Raw genomic sequence first — 14,123 nt, 5'->3', positions numbered from 1 at the left:
AGGGAGTTGGTTAAGTAGGGAGACTGAAGAAAGTTTGCAAAGGTAAGTCATGCTGAAGACAGCCATGAATGCAGTGTGTTTGTCATGCTATATGTGGAAATGGGTGTTGGGCTGCATGGGACCAAATTAAAGATGATTGTGAAATTTCCTTTAAGCTTAACTTGATATATCAAGCAAAAGCGATTATAGATTTTGAGCAGTGCAATGATTTGATTTGAAAGGGACAGGAGGGAGTAGAACTGAGGAAACCATCCTTGTCAGACAATGTTGGAAGCGGTCTGGGAAGAGTGAAAGGTTGCTCACCCAGTCAGCCTAAGGATTACGATTAAGATGATCTGGAACAGAATCCTATTGTATCATACTGGAGTCAGAGATTCTTCACTACCTTGTCTTTATTTTAGAGATGAAAAGATACCTTTGGATAATAAATTACTTGCCCAGAGTCACATAGAGTTAAATAAGGCTGGGGATGAGTGGAAGGAAAAGATGGAATCAGTAAGTATCAGAAAAATGAATGGTAGGAAAACCAGCGTAGTCAGGTGGTTTGGAGCTTTGGGGTCCTTGCAAAGGCATTAAGGTCTGCAAACTTTGACTTGTCTTCCTGGACCTGTGGTAGGAGAAGGGACAGTCCTCACAACCAGGTCCAGGTTTTGTCTTGTCCTCCACAAAGTTTCCTTCTTTTTTAGAAAACAAAGTTTGGTTGCCCCTGCCTTCCCCCCCCCCCCCCCCTCACCCATAAACCTTTTTTATCTGCTCACAGGCCCAAGAAAACCCCTCTCAGTAGACTGAAGGGAACACTTCTGGTTTTTCAAGGGGAGGAGCAATTCTTGGGGAGCAGTTCTCTTTCTTCGAGCTCCAGGCTACTGAGGTGCCTTGAAAGGATCAGAAGAATACATTATTCTCTAACTTGGTCTTTCTCCAGTTTTCAATTTGTGGAAAAATAGGTTCTCTTTCTATGCAGTTTCCTATTCCTCCTTTAAACAAATTTTGAAAAGAAACCATATTTCTTCTGTGTCAGCAGGATGCATGCTAAGTGGAGTGCTCTGGTGGTGACCGCATAGGAAGTGAGATGGAAATTACAGTTTACAGTGTGAAATGGACGGCACAGGGCTTTTATCTCGATGTAAGCATGGCCGTAAGTGTAGCCTAAATTGAATTACGAGTATACTAATGATGCAGTCTTTACAGGAAGCTTCATCTAAAATATATGGAGCTGTGAAATTACTGGCTTGCTTGCACTTAACATCTCCATCAACTAATCTCGGGTTTAAGTCATTTGTTTATAACCAATAAACATTCATTCTCCCTAGGTTTGTTTTAATCTAATATTACTAATTTTTTCATAGTCTAGATTTTCATTTTAATATGCTCATTATTGTTGCAAATATTTAAACATTTCATACCACTCATACCCCCAGAAACATGACTTGATCTAAAGAAAACAGTTAGCTCCAGTTAGCTGGTGTGAAGCTGGGTGAGGGTCTCCTCCAGCATGCCCCTTGTGGAAGACCTTGTCTTTTTATTTGGGGAGTGGCTCAAAGACTCAATACCTCTTTTAGAGTCAATCTGATCACTTTAGAGCTGCAACTTGTATCAAGATTTTTCCTGAACACCCAACAAAATTAATTATTGTCCTGGACAGTAGGATCCAGGAGGTGGTTGAGGGTGGTTTGTGAGAAAGTGCAGGAAGAGGGAGAGGAACCGATAATGAGATAAATTTTTATTATAGAGAAAATATTGTAAAGGCCACTGGCAAAATCCACTCCAAAAACAGGGGAAAAAAAAAGTTAAACTGTCGTTTTCAAAATGCATATTATGCTGGAAGTCAGCCAGCCATAGTTAAGGCAATCTGTTTTCACCAAACATACCTAATGATACCCAAGGGCTTGGTATCATTATCTCCAATCTTGTAAATTTGAATATCCAAATTCTCCCACCTTTAAATAGCTCTGAGTTTATCCTGAAAGTGTTAACCTGTGAATTAGCTAAGCCTCCCCAATGATATCTTTGGACTATAAAGTTTTTTTTCCCCATTGATTTTTATTTTTTAGAGAGAAAAACATCGATGTTGAGAGAGACACACCCATTGGTTGCCTCCCTCACAGCCCTGGTCAGGGCTGGGAAAGCCTGCAACCCAAGCACATGCCCTTGACTGGAACAGAACCTGAGACCCTTCAGTCCGAGGGCTGATGCTCTAACCGCTGAGCAAAACCAGCCAGGACGACTAAAAGTATTTCTTGAAGAATCCATTTTACTTCTCTTTGGAAAGCAGGTGTGAAGACAGGCCTGGGTAGTTGTTTACGTAAAACAAGATGACACACACTCGTTCAGGATCCCCGCCTCTGTACAGATAAAGGAGGGTTTATGTTCATCGTGCTTTCTGGGTGAGGGTGTTGACTGACTGCCCTGGCAATGGAAAAGGGCAGTTCACTCATGGTTTTATCTGATAAAACTGAGGAAATGTACATTCTTTAATCTGTACATGGGGTATTAAATCAGTTTTCTAATTATTTGTTCATGTTCCTAAATGTAGGGAAATATCAATGAACAAATATCTGAGACTAAGTTATTTTATGTTGCCTGTGTTTTTGTTTTGTATAGTAATCTAGGTTGCCTTTCTAATGGACCTTCTGAGAACACCTTGATTCAAACATCCCTTTGGTTCCTTCCCAGCTGAGAGCAAACAAGTTGATGCTCACCAGCCATTCAGTCATCCTGTCTTTTCCTCGCTGACGCTAAACAGCCACGAGTCATCACCTCCGCAAAGCCAGTTTCTTCGCGGCCCTCCTTTACCGTCCAGTCCACTGTGGCCCTCTTTGCCAATACAGCATGGGGCCCTCCAGTCCCCTCCACCCTCCTCTCCCCCTGGAATCTGCGAGGCGCAGCTGTCCACAGTTCCTGCTGCTTCTGTAAACCACTTGCTCTCTGTATTTATTTAACTGCAGGAATCCAATTCTTTTTCATAGTTTTATCTTAAATTGTCTTGATTTAAGAATCAAGACATTAGCAAGTAAGTGAAGAAATTATTTCAGGGAAGATAATCGTCCTAAATCTCAATCAGCACCCTCTCCTTTCCTGAGTCACTTGAGGCCTTAGAGTTGAATGGTGTAAGCGGGTTCAGGCCAGGGACTGCAGGCGTGTTCTTTGGCGTCTGCATGCCTTGTACTGACATTTTTCAGGACTTAGAGTCTCACAAACCTCGCTGCAGCCTCACCTACCAGCCCAGCTCCTGCTTCACTTACACACACACACACACACACACACGCACCTGTCTCTTCTCCCAGGGGATGATCAAGTGGGGAGGCAAGGAGGGTGGTGGGGGTTCCTTCCTGTTTTTTAACGAAAGATGATTCTTCAGTGCATTTCTTGTTTTCTACCATTCTGAATGTTGTTTCAACTAGTGGCCTCTGCCTCCTTGTCATTTTTGTACCTGTAATGAACTGTTCAACAACAAAAACATTACTGCAATGATAATTTTCCTCACCAGCAAAATTATTGTTTCCATAGACTCTTGGTCACATTGTACAGGAAACGGTGCAAAACATACCACCCTGATTTCATACCGTCTCAAAGAGATCGGCACTCCCTGGAGGCCTGGTAACAGCTGTTGCCTTGCGCCTTGCTCTTTCACATCGGATGATAACCTGATCACCGAGTGTGTCAGTTGGGGGCCATTCCTCCTATTTCTGAGTAGTGCTCTAGCAGGATTTGTAAAAACATCGTTTTAGTTTTCTCTGTAGCCATGTACCCTTGTCTCAATACTTTGATTTTGCTTTTGCCGTATTCCTTCAGATGGCTGATGCTAACCATGAAATCTAACATGTAACTACATAGAATCTGTACTAAAATAGATACACTGCACAGAGATTTCTCAGGTTCTTCCACCTTTATCGGGTGCTTTCTGCAACAAAGAGAATGGTGAGAAACCGTTGTGTTTCTCTAGACTATCTCACAGCAGAACTTTATGGACAGACACGGAAGAAAAATGGTTTCAGAAAACTGCTGAATGAAAGGGCCTAATGAGAAAAAAGAAACTATGCTGACTGACTGGAACATTGTGTAACCTACCTTTCTAGAATTCTTTATTCATTTCTTAAAATATAATGTTAAAGAACATGTTTTTTTAATGAAATTATCTTTGCAAAGCTGTTTTGGGGTTCTCTAATTTGCCTTCTTTAGAAAAATCTTGTGTGGAGGTTGAAGATTCGTTTACTTAACAAATTCTTGCCTTGCATTTTAGTTAGCATTAGTGGTATCTCTGAACCACCCTATTAATGTGTGTCTCTCATATTGATACGTGGATATGAGGTTGACTGTGGGATAGACCAGTCCAGCATTTAGGAAACAAAGATATGACTTTCCAGAAAGCTAGAAAATGCTTGATAGTATTTGTGATCCTTTGCAATATAGCCATGGAATCATAGATGTTAGATCTGACAGAGCATCCAGCGCAACCCCTAATTTTCTAGATACAAACTCTGAGCCCAGGGATGAATGACTTCTTTAAAGTTATACAGGTAACAAAAGTCAAATCCTAGATCTTACTAATTCCAAATTTAGTGTTCCTTCCACCACACTACACAACCAAAGTATTTTTATGTACTTTTGTAATTAAATTTAAGCCCATAAAGAGTCCATTTATTGATTGAAATCCCTGCATCAATCATTCCTAATTTTTGTTTTTATATTATCAGTCTCAGTCCTTCGAGAAGTTTTCATGTTTCCCCTAATGGGAACCTTAAGTATCTTGGTTTACAATTCAATATCATACTGAAAGTACTTACATTTATTTATACTTTGTGTCCAATCAATGTACTTCAGTTTGGTTTTTTTGTTTTGTTTTGTTTGTTTGTTTTTGTGTTTTTTGTGTGGTTATTTTTTTGTTTTGTTTTGTTTTTGTTCTACAAATCACCCAATTTCTCTTTTAAATGATAAACTGGATGGCAAGGATATTGATGATTTCCTATTTAGTAGAGCCCATGAAAAGTAAACTTTGGGACCCTAAATAAGTTCCTTAATGTGAAGTGCTACTTCTTGAAGTTTCTTTTTTATAATACTAGATGTGTACCCTCGGGCAGCCTCATGTCTGTGGTGTGTGGCATATACTCACTGTGGGCATTTGCTAAATGATAGTCATTATAATAAGAATTATTATTACAGCCCCATTCTTTCTGTTTCCTTTTATTAAGCCCACTATCCTTATACCAACTAGCTGAAGAAGCTGATCACATGGAAAACATTTTAATTTTATAGACTTAAATGGGCTGGTTTCGGTTAATCATATAATACACCATAATTATGGAATCTGAAAACTGGAAAGAACATTGGAAAACAACCTCTTGTGCCTAGTCTGGAAAAATATTTTAAATAAAAGTAAAGATTCAACAAGTTTTCAACAATTAACATAGGTTACAATCATCAAAAGCAGTTCTTCTATACCTGGTGCAAATCCAAATTACTGCAGTGGCATCCCATGACTTATATGTATGTCTCCTCTGGAAAGATTAATGTTGTGAGTAGTATACAAGAAAAAGAATCTGTTTTCTTATGGTCTTTTAATGACTACCTATATTCTTTTGAAAAAAAAAAAAAAAGTTTGCTTCTCCTGAAATTTTTAATTGAAATAATTATCATGAAATGAAAGGAAATGAATAATATCAGAATTTATTAAAGTCAATCTTAGGAATGATTTGCCTTGAAGGATAAACAGGGAAACAAATGTTCCCAGGAAAGCCAAAAGTCAGTCCATGAGGTTTTACTTGCCACTGCTCATCAGAAGTGACTACAGTTTGGGGCGATTAAAAACTTGGCTTCCAAAGAGATGCTCTTGAATTCAAATAGAGGCATAATCTGGTGCCTGGCTACATTCACAATTTTCATAGCATTTCTTTACCAAATAAGAATTTAGATTGTACTGATTCTGAGCTGGAAACACCTTTGTTACTAAGGAAATCTGGAGAAATAACTTTTTTGATTCTATGTACCCGAGAACAGCACATTTGAAGATGGGGGACCAAACAAAATATCCAAGTCAGAAAGCGGCAGGCCATCCAGGCAAACTCTAGTTGAAGAAAGCTGTTCCCAAGATTAGTGAGCTTCCCCAGCTAGCCTGTAGGTGGGTGTGTTTAACAGAAGGAAGCAATGGAAACCTGCCTGTCAGCCAGCCTTGAGAGCTAATTAGCTCAGCACACAACAAAGATAAGTGAGCCTGGGAGGAGGGCCCCCTGAGGGGTCTTTAGATTCTGGGAAATGTCTGATTGGCAGATGTTAAAAGGGATTCTTTGGTAATCCTGTGCATCAATGAGCTGCACAAATTCAGTCCAGGACTGCAAGAATTCAGGCATGAGGACACTGTGCAGCAGGCTCCCACAGGCAGACCCAAGATGGACAGAACCTTGGAATCCCTGAAACACATCATTGCCCAAGTACTGCCTCACAGAGACCCAGCTCTAGTCTTCAAAGACTGTAAGTACTGAAGGGGAAAAAGTTGTTTTACTTTTTTTTTAGAAAATAGTCCTAAACATCTAGTCACATCCTATTTAAGTATGATTTCTTCTAAATCTCTGTAGTCGTGGGCTGTGGTCTAAGTTGATATTTCACTTGTTCCTGACTTCAGTCAGAAGAATGATTTCATTTCATTTCACCTACGGGTATTAGTTGCTGGGTTATTTTGTCAGTGATACATCTTGCTAACGGTTTAGAAGTCTCTCCTAAAATCTAAGACTCGCCTAAGACTTAATTAACTTTTTCAGATGCTTTTTTCAAATAAAGCAAGGCTGACTGCTACTAAGATTAAAGTCAACAATAACTTGCATAGGATAATATCTATTTCCTGATCTGTTTAATCCTTCATAACATATATTAGTGTATTAAATCAAGTATTTGCTTGTCTGATATTTTTTTGTTGCAAACAAAAGTTAATAAATTATCACTGCACTCTTAAATTCTGATAACAAATTATAGCACATTAGTTAAAAGGCCAATGAAATTAGATGTCTTCCCACATCTGCAACACCCTTCCCCTCCAAAATATCTAAACAGCTATGGCAAAGTTATTTCAAAATCTTCTTTTAATGATTATGAAAAATAATTCAATCAAGCTTTCCAAATCTGGCAGTACTATTAGACCATTTGTCATGTAACTTCATTTCTGGAACCAATTTGATTTTCTGCTGCTGCAAAACAGACTATCTGCCCGGTGTATCTTATCTACAGTGGGTTTCGTATTACAAAGAGCTTCTGAAATAGAACTTTGCTATGGAACTGCCCAAAAGGTAAAATGCATATGGATTTTTTTTTTTAACTTCAATAGGTTACAGCTTTCTTCTTTGTAAATCTTGTTATGTTTGTCTCCATCAAAACTTCAATGGTTTGAATTTTTTCTTTCTGATTGATGAATAATGTTAGTTTCCAGATGTCCTTTTAGTTTATATTTCTCATATGTGTGATGAAGAAAAAGAAATGTTAGGCTATTTTATTCTATACATTTTCTTCATAGAAATTAAATTATAACTAATCTGCCCTTTATAGTATAAAACCAATCTTTCTTTCTTTCTTTCTTTCTTTCTTTCTTTCTTTCTTTCTTTCTTTCTTTCTTTCTTTTTCTTTCTATATTGTCTTGAAATGTGTGTCAATCGCAATGTTAGGACTAATAGAATCACTCCCTATGCCAGTCTAGCCTGGAGTCTATTCAGGTTTGGTATGTTTCTTTAAGAGAAAAGAGAAGAAAAGAATGCCTGTCTCCTACAATAGCACTGAATTCACTAGTGAAGGGTAAAGGGCTCTTGACCTGCCCAGAGCTTTGGAGAAATTGTATAAGACCAGGGGGTCTTATGCTGGGGGTTTAGATCATGGAAGCAGTAAAAAGAAATAAAGGAGAAATTTTTCACTGACTTCACTGTGAATTTAAGAAGTTTAATCTGAAAGCATGGCCCACTTTTTAAGATGAATTAACCCCAGAAATTGTTTTTACAGTTTAGCATAGAGATAAAAGAGAAGAAGGGTTAAAATAAAACATACATTATGTTCTGTCATCCAGACCTTTGCAGGACTCTTTTATATGGCAAAACAAAGAAGTGTCCTGGTTGATGTATTTCATTCAATAGCATAGAACCTACTTTTAATCATATGGCACTGCCTGCTTACCCTCGAATGGGCTGCTGCTCTGCCACTGCGTGCATTGCTTCATAGGTGTGAATAGTAAATGGCTGCGCCTCTCCCTTCAGGTGTTTCTAATCTGAAAAATGACCAAAGGAAAGTGAGCCAAATGGCAGATTTCTGCAGCAGGAGTTTTTATAACATCAAAACATCCAGCCACTCACCATGCTCCCGGTATAAATGGGAACAGCCTTCCTTACTTTCTGGGGCAGGATCAAAAGTTGGCCTGGGACTGTGCCATGCCCTGGCCCCATGGTGCGTGTGCCCGAGTTCAGCACGCGGACGCCTTCTCTCCGGCACACCTGTAATTTGCCGCCACCACACTCCTGTTTTACAGCCTATAGCAAGCTGCCATCAGCCTTGAGTGGCAGGTTCTGAGCAGCCTCCTCTCCTCATAGTCACTCCTGGCTCCTCTTCCCCACCCTGGCCTGTCTCTTCCTTCCAGAAGAAAAGGGGTAGGCACTTAAGCACATCACTGCCAATTGCATAATAAAAATTGTTACCTTATTTCCTGCAAGATGAAAAGCCTATCCAAGATTTTTTAAACAGCACAGTTGAACCAAGGAGCATTAAAAAAAAAAAAAACACTGTAAAAGTGTTTTTCTAAATTTTTCTTCTATAACTGCAAAGGCAGCTTTTTTTCCTCTTTATTCATTAGAAACACAATACGAGCAATATAAGTGATCATTTTATTAATTTGTTGCCCTCAGTTGGCTTTTGACTTTATAAAAAGCAAGCAATAGTAAATGGAATCTCTTCAAGTTGGTGAGGAAAAGCACCCAAAGTTTCTGGTCTGACACCAGTGCACCAGGACATAGTTACATTCCGTTAAAGAAATAAATCTGAGTGCATTTCTCAGCCAAGGAGGCCTTCCGAGCGGCATTTTGCAATTCATTAAATCCCTCATTTGTTTTAGACAAGGTGTTCATCTGGCAGATGCTGCAATTTGTTTTGCATTTTCTTTCCTTTATGTATTTCATTCATTAACATAGAATAAAATAACATGTTTTCCCCCTTTCCCTATTTTACATCTCAAATGAAAAGTAACGAACGGAAGAGATTTTCTGAAAGGTGGGCTCTCAGTTTGAAGTCTGGCCATGCAAGCTGTCGCGGACTTGTTCTCCACTACCCAGACGTCCCCACTGTGTAGCCAGGAGCACTGGCAGTCGCCACACCACCAGCAGATCTCTGCGGAGAAGTTGGGGCATACCTCCTGCTGCCCTCCTCTCTTGCTCTGTGCAACATTTCATTTCTTAGCATGTGCCTCGTGCCATAACCACAGTTGAGCTCTCCTCCAAGCAGCCCATCAGGTCTCTTAAGAGTGTGAGCTTACTATTTGTTTGCCAGTTTGACAGTTTCTCACAAGCTTTCTCAAAGGAACTCACCACATGATTTCAAGGTGGCCACACTGTCAGATCCTGAGTGTTAACTTCCAATGACAAGATGCTTATCGGCCATCTTTAGGCTCGTCCTTCATTCACAGTAATGCTAGGGTGTCAAGAACTTGCGTGTGATGACAGGCATTATGCTAGGAACATTAATTCTTCACACGGGACAGTTGTGTAAGTACTCTGGTTAGTTATAGGTGGGGAAACTGAGGTTCAGGGAGGTTAAAGTGACTTGCCCAAGGTCACACAGCTAGTAAGTGATAAAGCCAGGATTCAAATTCTACCTTTCAGTTCCTCATCTTTTGCTACTGCAAGACACTGCCACCCAGAGGTGTTAAATAACCATGTCATGGCAATATCTAATAGGAAAACAGAGGGGATTGACCTGAGCTTTTCTGGGAGTGTGGAGGGAACCCATCTGATAGACACATCCGAACGGGAGTATGACAGAGAGTGAGAGGGGAAGGGCGTTTTTGAGGAGAGAGACCAGCTTGTCCAAAGTCAGATTAGGCAATACAAGAACAATGCGCTGGGGGAGGGGGAGCCAAGGCTGAGAAGGCAGGTGGAGTCACCCTGAAGTGCAGGCTATAGGGAGCCACTGGAGTTAACAGTGATCCTAGATTAGTTCTGGAAGTTTATGGCCTTATGTTGCTTTGGGGGAAAGATTATATTGACATCTGTTGGAGGTACACTTCCTGATTCTAAGTTGGGAGATAATTACAGCTTTTTCACAGCAAGAATTATTTTATCCATTCAGGCAAGATGCAAGATCTGTGAATGTAAACATGCCTATAGGAAGAAACCACATTCACTATCTGAAGACCAAAATCAAGACAAACTTTCTCAAACCGATTGTTAAAAAACTATCTGAGTTGTCATTGAAGCCATGAGAATGTGTTGGTTTCTAGTACTGACTTTAAAGTGGCACGTTAGATTTCGCCAATATGTTTCCCCAAATTGTATAATGAAAGAAGTAAGATGGAACCTTTACTAAACATTGTTTAATTAGAAGCAAATTTCTCACATACTTGAGGTGCATTAACTCTTCCAGTTGGGGAAACATTTTTCTGCCTGAAAGGTTTTATTTATATCAGATCGGTGAATACTTCGAAAAGTACATTTTTACCATTTGGAAAAATTAGACCAGACTGTAGAGCTATTAGAAGCATCTTAGTCACCATGACTCTGTGTGTGATGTGAGAGAGCAGAAATGCTCAAGTCCAGTATTTTCTCCATGTCACGCTTTTTAGTGTAGTTATCTGAAATGTATAAATGCAATGGTTTATTTATTTATTTATTTATTTATTTATTTATTTATTTATTTTGCATTTCACAGAAAAGAATTGAGTAGGAGCTAAGGGATGAAGGTGCTTGTGCAGTAAATTCTCTACACATGCACCGCATTCCACCACGTCAAGTGTGCCTGGGAGAGCATGGTTCAAAACGTCCACTGCTCGCTTTGGAAAAACGATTACATCCTAATTACAATAATTTGAACTGTGGACATCTGGCCCACTGAAATGTATTTGAATGTCAATTTTACTTTAAAAACGTATCCTAGGAGATAATACCAACTATTTTAATTTGAATTTATACTAAGGGGAAAAGTGCAGATTTCAGTTCAGTTGTTGCTGGGATATGCACCATTCTTATATTCTCTGAAATACTGAAAGTCTCAGCCCCAGAGAAAAAGAATTTAAATGGAAAAAAATAAGTGGATTCTTTAACACTTAATGGCCTCATCTGTCCTAGCCCATGTATTTCTTAATTTATAAATAAGATTTAACAAATCAAAATAAAATGTGATTGACACTCATCCCGTGATCAATTCAGGTGCCTCTTCATGGTCTGCTGTCTCTTAACAGAGGCTTTTTTTTTTCTTAGCAGTTAAGATTTGTTAGCCTTAACTCAACTTTAACAACTTCTGAAACTCATGTGTTAAGTTACAGCCCATAATAGGATACAGCTGCCCAAGGGTGAGTTTCTAAGTTATGAATTTTTCTGTTTAAATGATACGGTTTTACTGATTATGTGCTACAGATTGATTTAAGAAATGTAAGACAACTTTAGAAGCATTTCATAAAAGAATCTTCTTTATTTAATGCACTTCACATTGAAGTTTTAACCCCAAAGACTCATTTCTTTTCCTTCACGTTCAAATGCTTATGTACATTTAGTCCATCAAGGTAGTTAAAACCACCTTATTTTAAAAGAAAAAGAAATAAAAGAATCCTATTGAAACTTTAATACTGACAACACAGGCCATTATTATAGTCCCTGTAGCTGTCTCTATTCTCTCCCTGGTGTCCATGGAATGCTGTTTGAATTATGGTTTGGTTTTTTTCCCTGCTGTGATGATAATCAGTTGATCCCTATTTTGATCTTATCCTGTTAGGAGCTGTGGGAACCCATCGTTTAGTCTCTACTCTTTTGGCTCTTAACATCCGTACTGTGCAGTTTATATCTCTCATGTGGCTCTGCATTGTGAGTTACAGCTTCACTGCATGCTTTTGTCCACGCCTCAGCTGGAAATCCCAGGAGGGCAGAGCCATGGCTGCACTTCGATGGCACCCCCAAGGTGCCTCCCATGTGGCCAGGCACCTAGCAGGTGCACAACAGATCTGATCTGAATGCTTATTGGTCGGTTTCCTCTCTCACAAAAGGGGAAAGTTGTTTGTTTGTTTTTTCCCAATTTAAATATTCTTTAGTTCTGTGCTTCAGGCTCTTCATCACTGCCACAAATTCCCTTCACACTTCAGAGATGTTGAGAATTAAATAAGTATGTGAAGCACAACACCCAGAGCATAGTACAGCTCAAAATACAATGACCAGTGTATTTATTTCCTGTGTGCAATGTAGATCTCCTTACGCACCAGGAAAATAAATTCATCTTACATACATACATCTTAAAATCAAGAGGATTTCAAGGGAAGCACAGAAGCACTGTGAGCCAGGAGCCCTAAAAATCAATCAAGTAATGCTCTGACGGGGTGACATGACAGTAAATACTGGATGTACAGTCTATTTGGGCCATGTATCTTTTAAAAAGATTTCATTAAAGGTCTTTATAGAGCAACATCCAGACTCCAGATCCAGCTGCCAAGGAGACCCTGTTGCGTTGTGGGTACTGGCTGGGGCATGGCAGGCGGCTCTGGCTTCCCACCCTTCTGTTCTGAGATGGGCGTGGTGGGCAGTACCTCAGCTTTGGGTTCCACAATGCTCACATGGTCAGGCAGGGGCTCTTGGGGCCTATCTTAGCACTTGGGTCCCCAGGAAGGTGTGCTTTGATGCCTGAGCAGCACATGGTGCACAGCAGTGTCGATGTAGTAGTTAACAGGGTCCCCACTGTGGATCGTCAGACCATCAACAAACCTCATGGATTTAGCCCTCTGTCCTTGGAGTTTCCCAGACACCACGACCTCGCAGCCTTTGGCCCCCCCTCTCCACGATGAACCGCAGACCATAGCAGGCCCTCCGCACCGCGAGGCCTCCGAGGAGTTTGTACCGCAGAGACTTGCCTGGGCACTGGCTCACAGACCTTGTGGCCGCCTCTCAGCATGAAGCTCTACACTGCCCTCAGGGGAGCCAAACCTCTTCTGAACCACGGCGGTCAATTCCCGGATGCTCGGCCCACCACGATCATTCTGTGTCCTGGTGGCTAAAATAATCATTTGCGTCCTGGTTGGTGTAACTCGGACCTCCACTCCAGAGTGGCCGTCTGCAGCCAGCTCCCGAGTGAGAAGTCCATTCGGTTCAGTTTTGGAGACGCCATCAGCAACAAACTTCCTCCTCTTGGAAATCTGCAGCACCATCCTGCTGCCCTGCACCGCCGAGGGAAAAGCGGGCGAAGATGTTTTCTATTGTCAAGTGTTCTTCTCTATGATGAAATAAACTGTGCTGAGACCTTCTAAGTCATCATCCACGGACACCTTAATCACAGCCTAATCGCATGCAGGGCTAATGTGACAGATGAGATGGGGGAGGCGCAGTAAGAAGGGGCTCTGAAATACACACAGCCCCTCCGGGACTCCCCCGAGCACTGCGTCAGGCTGGCCTCGGTGGGACGCCCTGAATCACCCCATGTCTCACACCGGCACAGTGCCTGAGGTCGCCCATCCTCATATTCGCCCTCAGGGTCTGCCCTCCCTCGCTGTGAGTCAGCAAAGGCCACGCACCGTGCTCTGTGGGGCCAACTCTGTGCCTTCCACACCAACCCTCGTTAGACAATTAGATAGCTGTGGCAGGGTTTTGAAGAGTTTTGTTTTGTTTTTTTTATCCACACCAGAGGACATTTTTCCATTTTTTGTTCAGATACAGTGGGAGGGAGAGAGAGAGAGAAACATCGACGTGAAAGGGACACATCGAGTGGCTGCCACCCTCATGACCCAACCAGGGCCGGGGACAAACTGCAACTGAGGTACGTGCCCCCAGCGGGAACTGAACCCAGGTCTCTCTGGACCGCAGGCCAACGCTCTAACTGCTGAGCCAAACTGGCCAGGGCTTAAAGAGCTTTTTTATGATGATTGTTCCCAGGGAAGGTATGTTATACACGTAAAGTCACTTTTGCAAAGATTTGAC

At 40.9% G+C, this 14,123-nt stretch overlaps 1 protein-coding gene and 1 pseudogene across 1 annotated transcript in view; one reads left to right on the top strand and one right to left on the bottom strand.

Annotated features, from left to right (window-relative positions):
- The first annotated feature begins 6,162 nt into the window (after window positions 1-6,162).
- The window catches only part of LIX1 (limb and CNS expressed 1), a 48,708-nt gene continuing 40,747 nt past the window's right edge, over window positions 6,163-14,123 (top strand). The window contains exon 1 of the mRNA XM_036279789.1: window positions 6,163-6,465. Coding sequence (XP_036135682.1) covers window positions 6,384-6,465 — 82 coding nt within the window. The 5' untranslated portion in view covers window positions 6,163-6,383. The remainder of the gene's footprint in view (window positions 6,466-14,123) is intronic.
- LOC118641489 lies at window positions 12,611-13,357 on the bottom strand (annotated as a pseudogene).

The sequence above is a fragment of the Molossus molossus genome, unplaced genomic scaffold, assembly GCF_014108415.1.
Source record: "Molossus molossus isolate mMolMol1 unplaced genomic scaffold, mMolMol1.p scaffold_m16_p_3, whole genome shotgun sequence".
Classification (NCBI taxonomy): Eukaryota; Metazoa; Chordata; class Mammalia; order Chiroptera; family Molossidae; genus Molossus; species Molossus molossus.
This window is presented reverse-complemented; position numbering and strand designations above follow the sequence as displayed.